Source organism: Bacillus rossius, chromosome 1, assembly GCF_032445375.1.
Source record: "Bacillus rossius redtenbacheri isolate Brsri chromosome 1, Brsri_v3, whole genome shotgun sequence".
NCBI lineage: Eukaryota > Metazoa > Arthropoda > Insecta > Phasmatodea > Bacillidae > Bacillus > Bacillus rossius.
Window position 1 is genome coordinate 356,430,172 of NC_086330.1, and position 12,024 is coordinate 356,442,195.

A 12,024-nucleotide genomic window follows, 5' to 3' on the forward strand; every position below is an offset into this window, starting at 1 on the left:
TTCAAACACTTTCCCATCAGCCACGCGGCTTGTATCTAATAACGTTTTCAAGGCCCATTAGTAGATATCCTTTTTTTAACATCAATGACCACGACCACTCAACCTGGTTCACAGGGGACAAATTAAATTGCAGTTTGGAGTTGGTTATTTTACTAACGTAAAATATTTACCTCTTTGGTTTTACTTTGAAATAATGATCTCCTTTCATTTCACGTGATAAAAAAAATTGTAAGTTTATTTCTAATTTTTTTTTGTTTACGATCTTCGTTTTATGTAAGATATTTTCGAATTTTGGTTTGCAACCCCGTTGAAAATTTTTTTTTGATTTAGTAATGAGTGTGGAGTCTGGAGCATGAGCCAGATGGAGAGCTACCTGACGAAGCTGTACCACGTGCTGGACCCGTACTGCGACCAAGGCACGGGCGACGACCCGCTGTCCCTGCAGGCGCGCATCGTGGACGGCCGCAGGCTGCTGAACGAGATGAAGGTGGCCCTCAGGACGCTGGAGGACCGGGGCCGGGTGCTGGAGAGGAGGGTGGCCAACCTGCGTGCCGAGAACTCCAGGTAAATATGTAGAGGAGCGGTGTTTGCGAAAAAAAAAAATGTTAAAAATCCGAAAATACTTTTATTATATGCTCTCTCACTTCCTCTTTTCATTAAACCCGGCGGAGATAAGAAATTCCAAATACTTTAGGAGATATCGAATTTTTTTTTAATTTTCATCACAATACCTGTGCATTCATGCGACCTTAAGGGTGTATGTCCCGTTCCAGGTCATGATTTTAGATTTATATTAATCACTGATCAACTTTTAGACATTTTCAATCGTTTAACTTTCACGAAATGAAAAATATATATAGTTGCATACTTTTTGCATAATTAGCTGCCAAAGTTACATTTTTAACCTTTTTGGGTTGTACAAATAAGGAGAATTTAATTTATTGCAGAACTGAAACTTTTTAGGATTAACTGCAATGCCACTGGCTACTTCAAGAAATGGTTTGCATTTCTTTCAAAAAATATTAATTAATTTTACCTGACATTTCAAAAATCTCAAAATTGGTATGATCTTGACAGCCAAGAAACATGAAATGAGTTTCTTGTTTACGAGTATGAAATTTTTTTTTTTCTTGCTGCGTTCACCATTGCTTACCCACCTCTAACTTAGGTGAGTGTTTAACGTTTCAAATGTTAACAAATAAAACATTATTTGGATATTGTTGCGCAAGTAAAAAGTAAAAAAAAAAAAAAATTACGTGAGTTCCTACTGTTCATCCTAGGTCCCGGTTTGTTATGTCAGGTCAGTTACATTATAAATACTTTAAAACTAAACCATTAAAATTAATTCATATTATTTTTAATGTCCGCTTAGTTTGAAAGTATTTATAATGTTACTGACCTGACCTAATCGACCATTTTAATTAATTAGGCATTCACGAACACACGGCAAAATAAAAAAATAAAAAAATGGCGACGGCCGAATGATAGCACAGGTCTTGTATTTCAAAATATAAACGGCGATATTTCCTAAAGTATTTGGAATTTCTTATCTCCGCCGGGTTTAATGAAAAGAGGAAGTGGAAGAGCATATACTAAAAGTATTTTCGGATTTTTAACAATTTTTTTTTCTTCGCAAATACCGCTACTCTACATATTTACCCGAACTCCAGCCTGCACGAGAAGCTGCGGGCCTCGGCGAGGGGGGACCAGGAGGACAAGAGGAGGAGGAGGAGGCCCAGCAAGTCGCTGAGGGACGTGGCCCTGCTGGCGGCCGCCGACGGGGACCGGCGTCGCGCGCGCGCCTCGACGCCGGAGCTGCTGCCGCCGCTGAACCTGGCGGAGGTGACGACGCAGACGGACGCGAGGGACTGCTGGTCGGACGCAACGAGGGCGGACCCGGCCCGCAGGCTCGTGAGGACCGGCCTGAAGGAACTGGAGCTCCGGCTGAAGGAGCTGGCGGCGGCGGCGGTCCGGCGACCCGCGGCGCCCGAGCAGAGCCGCGAAGACGTCCTCCGCCTGAAGGAGGTGCTAGAGGGCAAGGACCGGGCGGCGGAGCTGGTCGCAGCGCTGACTGAGCTGCAGGCGGAGCTGGCGACCTTGATGGAGCACTCCGACGCGGACCCCGTCCCCGAGATAACACCGACCAGCGGTCAGTGACGGTGATCCGTCATCTCCAGTTGTCAATAGTTCCGTTAGCACAGTCCGCGCAATGTGTCGCTAAAGACAAAGTATAAAACAAACAAAAAAAAAAAAAAAGTATCGTGACTTTTGAGTATTTTTTTTCTTTCAAGAACACAATAAAGCAATTAGGAATTGTGAACTAATTTCAGCTTTCATTCTGTGTGGGAAAAAAAAAAGAGTTACGCATATGTGTAGTTTCGATTGTAAAGGGATCGTCCATTAATCACGTGAGGCTCGAAAGGGGGGAGGGAAAAATCACTAAATATCACAAGGGGGGAGAGGGGGGGTGTGTAAAGAGATATCACGTGTATTTTTTTTCCCGCCCGATTTCTACTAAACCAAAAAGCGATGCGTGACCTTGACTCGCCGTAGACAGGCAACAATATCCCCGCCCGCCACAACATGAACCACCCGGCTCGGCTTGCCAGTCGCTAGTAAGACTGTGATTTTGGCGCCGAATACATGCGTAGATCACATATAAGCCTTTCCTTTATTATTTTTATGCCAGTGAGAATAAACCTGCAACCTAAATGTGTGTCTGGACATTTTTATCACTGTGCTTAATTTTCCAGAATTAAATTAGATTATACCTATATTAAAAGATAATATTCCGAAATTTTTAAAACTATTTTGCACCAAAAAATACACGTGATTTATTGAGGGGGGGGGGGGGGTGTTTGTCTGAAACCTCACCACAAATCACTAGGGGGATGGGGGGTTAAAAATTTGCTAAAAAAACATCACGTGATTAATGGACCCCAAAGCTTAGGAATTTTGAAGATGAGTAGACGTATCATTTGCGTGAATAGCCCCGATCTTTGTGTATTTTTAATTTTTTTAAAGTGCGAAAGGTATCTCATATCTAAATAAGTAGTACATATCAAACAAAGACATCCGCGCCTGTCAGTTTGTTCGATTACTTCTTCTAAACTATACACAATGGATTTTTATGCGGTTTTCTCCAACAGAAGTTCTTGCGGGAGGCTTATGTGTACATAATTCATTGATATTAAATTTGATGACAGTAGAGAAATCTCGATGTTTTGTAAAAATACGTGTTTAGGACACTTACTTGGCTTACGCTGACTTATACTTCAAAATTAATGTACATAAAAAAGCCTACAAAAAAGTCCGATAATATATTGTTACGATTTACGGGGGTTCGTAAAGGATAGCCCAATTAAAGATTTTACTACACTACACAGTTTTATTTATGGCCACTAATTATGTCACTTACAACTAATCTTATAAAATTGCTAAATAATCAATTGCACTTTAAAATGTCTATTCTCCAGTCACTCGTTTCTTACAAACCACACACCTCGCTGGGCCGCGCCTCTGGCGCAACTCTCGCCGCAGCACCCCTCGTGGATCTCCGCTGCGGGACTCCGTCACCGCACTCCGCCGCCGCCGACGCACGTGCCTTCGTCGAGGATCCGCTCGACGCCTCGCTCGGAACTCCGCCACGCCCGCGACACTATCGCCCGGAACTGAACTCTCTGCCCTGGAACCTTCGTCCAAGGGCTTCACCACTCTGCCGCACTCGCGGCACTATCGCCTCGGAAACTCCGCCGCGGGAAAGCTCCCGCCTAAAGCCCTTTTCACAATACCGCGACGCGACGCGATGTGACGTGACGTCATACCAAACCAGCCAATCACAACCACATCGCCCGCGATGCGCGACAGCTCACTTGGCGACGAGGCTGTTTCGTCGCTTCGGCGATGTCGCTAATGACGTCAGAAATAACAGCCAATCAGAAACAAGATTGTGGTGAAGAAGAAGAAGAAGAAGAAAAACTGAAAACAAGGGTTAAGAAACGATGTTTTGATGCATCTAAGTAATGTTAGTAAACAACACGTGGATTTTGTTCAATTGAAATTAGTTTTGAAGAGCGTCTGATTGATGTTCAGAAAAAGCCGTGTTTGTACGATGTTTCTAGTAACAAATATTGTAATCAGACGGAGAAAAATAATGCTTGGTTAGAAATATATTATGGGCTTCGCGATTCCTATCCATAATTAAATGCTTCTACCAGTCAGTCAGTGTACAAATATAATAACAACAATCTGAATATTATCGCCAAAAACTTTTGTTTACAACCATGTTGCAAAATATCCCCAGCAGAGTGCAGGCTGGTTCGGTTTTTTTTCGCCAGATTATCTTGTAGCTTTATAGAAAATAATCATATTATAGATTATGTATGTTTACTTAAAGACTACTCTGGATATAATCCTTTTTATAAGGTTTGCAAGAGTAGTTTATTTATATTTATTGCACACATGATTATATTTTTAACACACATATATATATATATTATATAATATAATACAGTTTATATTATATAATAATTCATATCCTTTTAGCTTGCTTATACAGGTTTCCAGGGCGTTATTCTGTCATAATTCTTATTCTTATTTTCAAAGAGAGATCTGGTGTATATTTTTAATTCTCTTATTCTTAATTAATTCTTTTCAGTTCATTTATCTAATTTGATATAATATTCCGGCTGTTCGATTACACTATACACAAGAAGAACAGCCAAAGAAACTTGTGTAGGAGATTCAAAGAGTTATTTTATTTTTCTGTAGTAAGTTATTCCGTATCGGAAAGCAGATCTTCCATCAGAGATTGTTCGTGCATCCAACTATCGAAACGCTCCAGTCTCTTGGATACTTCAAAGGTGTAATTTCTCCATATGTCATAAGTCTTCTTATCTCTCACAATTTGATTAATATCCTTAATATCAACATCCTCCATAGCCATCTTCCTTGTGTACTTGTTTCGTATGTCTTCTATTTTAACGCAATCATTTAGAACATGCTCTACTGTGTCTTCTTCCATGCACACAGGGCACATAGGGCTTTCCACTAAGTTAAAAGAGTTTAATTTGTGTTTAAAATTCCCGTGACCTGTTAGGAATTGTGAAGTGTAGTGGTCAGTACTTATCCATGAAAATTTCATCCGTTCTTCTATTGAAGGGAATATATTGTGTGTATGCCTTCCCTTGTCAGAGTTTCATGGCGATGCATGGCGATGCATGGCGATCGCGTCGTGCTATTATGAAGTGCACTAGCTGGCGACATATATTTACGTCGCTGCCTTCGCTACATCGCGTCGCCAGATCGCGTCGCATCGCGGTATTGTGAAAAGGCCTTAACTCTGAACTGTCTGACTCTCTCGAGGCCGCCGTCCTCGTTTTATCTATCAGCCGCAATTTCCAGAACACGCGAGCGCGGCCGGGGCCAGTCGCGTCATTCCGCGCCGACCCGACGGCAGAAATCTCTCGAAACACGTGTCGGCGGCTCGCGTAACTCCGCAGCTGTCCGGTGTCAGTTACATGTCAAAGGCAGGGCGCCGCGCGGTGAGTGACGGGAAGGAGGGGGAAAAGCGAGAATCCTTGTAATCTTCCAGGCGCGCGCGGAAGCCAGCCAGCTCTGCACCTGCACGTGTCGCGGCCTTGCTCATGTTCGTAACAATATGTAGGACTTGGATAATGTCAGCGCATCCTACATGCTTTTTAATAATCTGTAAATTAAATAAGTAGGTTTTAGGTTAAGTCTTGTGCTTTCAACACATCCTTGTGTATTTATTCAATTATGGGGAATACATAAGTTTGTATATAATTTTTGATAACACCAGACACTTACGAGAACCTGACAATTTTAAGCACTTATTAAATCTTAATGTATATATGTTAGTAGATCGAATTCGTGCGAAGACGGGGCAGGTTATTTGTAATGTTATAATAAACATTTCTTTTCCAAGTAATAATTTTTAAAATTAGATTTTTCATACTTTCTACAATTTTAAATTAAAAGAAATGGACACACTTGTCATCCCAAATCAACAGGGATCCTTTCGACACCGTAATATTTTTATTTTAAATTATTATTCATGAAGTTTTTCAACACACACAATAAATGAATGGGTTTAACAAATCTCGTGTTCGAGGTTATTAAGGGCGATGAGGGATGATGGTATGAGAATGAAGTTTCGACAAAATGAATGATTGAGGGAAATGGGTGTACCCTGAGAAAACCCACCAGCTCCCAGCATCATCTGCCATGTTTCTCACATAGAAGCGGTCAGAAATTGTGGAAGAGAGGGGAGCCGAAGTGTGTTATAAGAATAGTTTGTATAGACCTGTTTCTAGGGGGTCTGGGTGTTATGGAATGGGTGGAGGCTCATTAAAACGGATGTTTAACACACAAGCGAGTTGTTTCTCAGAGCTGAGCACTATGCTTGAGGCTTAGCACCATCATGAACCGCAGGATGGGGATAGACCTAGCATTCACTCTGTTGAGTGAAAGTTGTTAGATCATTCAGCAAGTCAGACACATGCAGTATGTACGTGGAAGCCCTGGTGTAGAGACGGTGTTGAAGTTTGCTCGTATCATGCAAGTAAAATGTTAGTCTGGACTAGAGCTGGTTGACATGGCAAGCACAATAGCAAGCACACTGACCAAGGAGAAGACAAGTCTTGGGACAACTCACTCCACAATAATGTAATAATGAACCGGAATGTGCACAGTTAGATAAAAAAGTAAATTCCACCATCCTTTTCTTTCTTCCTCACCATGGTCATTCCTTCGACACCACATGAGTTCTGTTTGTAGTCACTGTTACCTGAATACTTTTTTAAACCACCATTGAAAAAAAATCCCCCCTTCTCCCCAACAGTGAATGAAAGAATGTGTTCACACACTTATATACACACATTTTTATCAAAAAAAGTATTTTTCTTTGAGCAACTATCTTACAATATTCTATTTTTTAAACTGATGATTTATGATTTTTTTTTACTTAACATACGTGAGGTAAATCAGAGGTAAAATAATTTTTTTTCACACTTTAGTACTAGTATTTGAATTAAAAATTACGCCAAAATGTTGAATCGTACATTTGACAACATTAAAAAAATGTTCCTGTTCAAATCTTTACAAGAAAAATAGTTTGTCTCAAATTTTATTTCAGATTCTGAATTGAAAATTTAATATTTTGTTGCCTTGATTTTTTTTCCACACAATTAAAGTGATTTTTCAATAAGGTGCTTGGTGGTTGTTTGAGCATCAATTCACCCCAGCTTTTTAAAATGACTCAAAATAGGGTTTGGGCCACACCACCAAACTAAACCCCACTTGGGGTGAATTGGAGGTATGTAATTTTTTTAATTTAATTTTTTTATATATCAAAACAATGTTAGTTGTCCTACTATAATTTTTTTGTTAGTTAAAATTTTAACAGTATGATGATTAAAAAAACTAAATTGTAAACCAATTCACTCCATTACACCCTTAATTAAAATAACATTACGTATTATGGTAACATATGCTCCATGCATGTCTAAAGGTCAGTAGGCTGTTGGTAATGATATTCATGCATATGATGGAAGGTTTTTATAAGAATATGCTACAGGAAATCATTAATTAAAGAAAGAGTGAACCAGTTGTACAGTAAAGTTCCACTAATCGGGATTTGATGGGACCAGACCCTGTCTGGAATCCAGAAAGTTCGGATTAAACAGAATTAGCCTTAAAATGTATGTAACACAAGTTTTACATAGGTACAAATAGATAAAAATCAATTTCTTTTACCCACATAAACTTTTCCTCCAGCTTAATTTTAGTTTTAATACTATTGCAGTCCTAAGTTTTTAACATAAGAACTAATGTGGGATTAACAAAATTAAACAAAACTAAATCCTGCTAATTTTTAAAATCCTGTTTGGATTAACTAATATCTATAATAAGCGTGGTCCGGATTAGCGTGACCTTACTGTATTTTCTTTTGGAGGTGTAACCAATGCGGGAGAAATATTTTATTATCATGTTAGTCAAGTAGCAGTTGAATTCATCAACTTTATTTGCTATAAGTGGAATCAAGGCATCACTACCATACATGTTTGCACTTATTCGGGACTTTTGTGACTTCTTCAGTTTAATTCCTTTTTCTTATGGGGAAATGTCCCGTTCCAAGCCATTATTTTACATTTACGTTCCATACTGTTAAACTTTACGACTTTTTGAGTGACTGAATTTTCACAAGTTGAATAAATAAATAAATAAAAACACACACGTAACTGAATATAAAGCTGAAACTTTTTAGGTTTAAAGTCAATTTTACTGGCTGCTATAAAATATGATACAATTTGTATTAGAAAAAATTATTTAATTTTACCTGGCCTTTAAAAATCATCAGAATATTTATAATTTTAAAAGGCTAAATAGAAATAAATACATTTTTTTGAAAGACTTTAATACCATACCATGCAGTAGTAGCCTATCATTGTCTTTAAACAAAAAATTTGCAGTTTATTTTTTTGGGTCTCCTGCACAAAAGTTAAAAATTCATCTTTGCCAGCTAATTGTGCAAAAAACATGCACTATACATTTTTGTCCATTTTGTTGAAGTTTGGCCAATCAAAAAGTCTACAAGTTTAACTGTTAAACGCAAAAATTAAATAAAAACCTGGAACGAGACATACACCCATAACTTTAATGACTATTAGACACCTCATCATTTCATCCAGTCAGAGTTGCAGTAGGAAAAGGGAGGTATCTAGTGCTTCCAGCTGCCCTTTTGGACCCATCTCTGGATGAAGGGGATAACTTTTCTTCTTTCTGTGTTACTTTCTTACAGTTGTAATCACAAAATTGTGCAGATGCAACAGCGGTTGCACTGAACACTGCCCGATGATGAGTCGGAGTTTAAAACAGACAAACTTTACAGATGTGCAGAGGCTTGGACAGTGCTGCCCACAGCGAATTTTGAAAGTAGCAGCTTTTTGGAAGTAATGAAGTAAATAAACTAAATAAATTTTATCCACAACTAGAAACTGTACCAGGTTTTTTGCAATTGATTTATTTACTTGTAAACAAATATTTAAAATATAAGTTTGCTTACAAACATGTACCATTAATGACTTTACCAGTACACCTATCCCTCACTTAGCACGTTTTCAGATTGCGCGGATTCATTTAGCGCAATGTGAATTTTACAGCTCCAGTATTGAATTTCAGTTAGCACAAAATCTCGGCAGGAAAAAAAAAAGTCGAGCATGACGCCACAAAGTCTGTTTCAACTTCTGTAAAAAACAGATGTGGCCATGTGATAGTCAAACAAGGGGGGAAGAGATGTGCGTGCAGGTCTGTCTACGCTATCGGCTGTTGTACAAACATCAGCTATAGCAAGTTAAATTGCGGCTATGGTGTGTAAAGGACCAAATGTTTTAACATCCGTGTGTATGCCGCCGTGCCATACTGTAATCGCCTGGCCACAAACCGGGCCGTGAACTCAGTCTATCCAGTGGCAGGGAATTCACTCCAAAAATGAAAAAAATAATTATTGGCCTGACAGGATTGGTGTGAACCAGGTGGTGATACATGAATAAGCACTTTAATTTTTAAAAATTAAAATGTAATTATCCGGATAGTAATATCGGTTTCACTGTAAGTAATCTATACATGATCATGCCATCAGGATCAAGGTAAAAAATTGGATACAAGATAAAAAAACAATAACTGACAGTTATTACACCCTCAACAGTCTGTCCAAGCACACAATGGAACCAATACTGATTCCCATACTTGGATAGGAGCAATTGGTTGTATCACCTTTCTGCTATACATATCTACATGTTGTCTCTTAAGAAACACCAATTATGAGACAAAAAAATTTTTTTTCAGGAGAGCTTAATAGGATTATGCCCCATGCGAGAGAACTGAATGATAGCCGGTATTAGAAATGCTTATGTTTTCATGGAGAAATAAACAACTAATTTTAAAAAAAGCCACTTGGGCGGTGTCGTTTCTTAAGTGAGGATTGACAATAAACACCGGAATATGTTAAACAAATTTTGTATTTGCATGAAACGTCAGACGATGCCCCAAACGTCCTCGAAGGCCGAGCACAGCTTGGTGCACGCCAGAGCCCCCGACAGGGGGTAGTTGCTCAGCGACACCACTTCCTCCGTGTAGTCCACCGAGACCTGCCCGTGCGCCATGGCGCCCACCACCACGGCCACCGGCTCGTCGACAGGCACCAGCTCCCGGGGGTTCACCACCCTCTTCGCCGAGAACGAGGTGCCGAACTTGCGGCAGCCCACGGGCAGGTGGTCCGACACCGGGTTCTTGATCACCTTCAGCAGCTTCATGGGTCCGTCCGAGGCACGCACGCTGAACCTGCCGGCAAATTGACAGTTGCCGCGGTACCGTAACTACTGATCTGCATCCAAAAGGATCTACATTGTTAGTACCTACCTGTTTACACAAATAAAAATTAAGTTTTAAAGGATTTAAAAATCTTCAGATATACATGAATTTCAATATATTTCTTTTTTACTCATAGTTTACCATAAGAAAAATTATTTTATTATTAAAAAATTGAGGCATTTTATTTTTGAACTCAGTCACAGGCTGGTTAAGCAGTTGAGAATTTTGATGATGACAACGACATTGAAAGATTGTGGACATACAAAAAATCTTGAATACAAGAATAAACAAATTATGACAGGTCTTGTGAAATTTATTTAGTAGTTTCGTATTCGGCTTACGATCATAATTCATTATTATATCACACCATATCTCATTAAGTCCAGGATCATTCAACGTACTACATTAAAACAGCAAGCATCATGTACAAGAGAATCAATCATACAGGATCATGCCACCAGGATCAAGGGTTAACTTGTATACGTGATACGGAACAATTATAAAACTTGGATACGCAATATGGAATAATTACTCAATACTGAAATGTATTCACTTGAAAAGGAAAACCAATTTGGATGAAAAATAGCCTCGGATAAACTATATTCCTAAGGATCTATGGAGAACCACAGGATCAAGTTGCAGCTAGTATCAAGAAAACAGTCAGGCAGCAACAACAATCGGAGCAATCCCTTGGCTACGCTATTAAAGCACAAAGGCACGATTGCTGCAACAATGAAGCTACACACTACCTAATGAAGCAAGTATTGCTTGCACACTTGCAAATAAGGGTAAATATTTACCAAATTCAGGATTATATATATATATACACACACACACACACACACAGAATAGCCGCAACTCTTACAATTTACTAACCTGTGCAGCAGCTGGACCATCAGCCCGGCGAACCGCTTGAACGTGCGCGGTATGCGCGTCTGGGGGTTCACCTCGATCAGCACGTTGTTCTCCGTGTGCACGTACACCTGCAGCAGCCCCGCCCTGTTCAGCGGGCTGTCGAGCAGCATCAGCAGGCACTGGTGAGTTATGTCCGGCCGGCAGGAGCCCGGCTCGCGGTTGTGCTTCTTCAGCACCGAGGCGTGGTCGTCGCAGTTCAACAGCTCGAACGTGTTCCCCACTTTGACCGACTCGAGCTGCGCCCGCTCCAAAATGACGATCAGCCGCTTCTCTTGGTTTTTCACGTGGGCGATCGCGATGTGTTTCGGCGGTGGATCGAACTCGTATTCGTCTGTGTTGTTAGTATTCGACTTTCTTTTCTTCCCCATTATTCTGAACTCCGCAAATTATACTTCAATACGTAACCAACCTCTAAGTACACAAACACGAACACGTGCTGAACTTCACCGTGGATGTTACGACACATGAGACATGACAACTGACAACATAATTTTAATAATGGCACAGAATTCACGACTATCATCTACTGATCGATACACCCTACTCATACACGTTTCACTTTGACTTCCAGTAAATATGATAATACAACAGTGATATTTATTCGATAAATAATCAGCGCAGTTATGCGTTAAATAATGTGATTTGTAAGATATAAATTTCTGCTCAGAAATTTACTTAGCCGAATGTTTTTTGATGACAATATATGTTTATCGCCTT

At 39.8% G+C, this 12,024-nt stretch overlaps 2 protein-coding genes across 2 annotated transcripts; one reads left to right on the plus strand and one right to left on the minus strand.

The window, feature by feature from the left end:
• The first annotated feature begins 200 nt into the window (after positions 1-200).
• Positions 201-2,324, plus strand: LOC134530471 (uncharacterized). Its single transcript, XM_063365305.1, has 2 exons — positions 201-564; positions 1,671-2,324. The coding sequence occupies exons 1-2, from the start codon at positions 353-355 to the stop codon at positions 2,155-2,157; spliced, it is 699 nt and encodes a 232-aa protein (XP_063221375.1). The 5' UTR covers positions 201-352; the 3' UTR covers positions 2,158-2,324.
• Positions 2,325-9,576: 7,252 nt separating this feature from the next.
• LOC134528269 (ribosomal RNA small subunit methyltransferase NEP1) lies at positions 9,577-11,811 on the minus strand. The gene is made up of 2 exons (XM_063361750.1): positions 11,269-11,811; positions 9,577-10,362 (listed from the first exon to the last, which is right to left on the minus strand). The coding sequence occupies exons 1-2, from the start codon at positions 11,673-11,675 to the stop codon at positions 10,056-10,058; spliced, it is 714 nt and encodes a 237-aa protein (XP_063217820.1). The 5' UTR covers positions 11,676-11,811; the 3' UTR covers positions 9,577-10,055.
• Between the last annotated feature and the right edge of the window lie 213 nt (positions 11,812-12,024).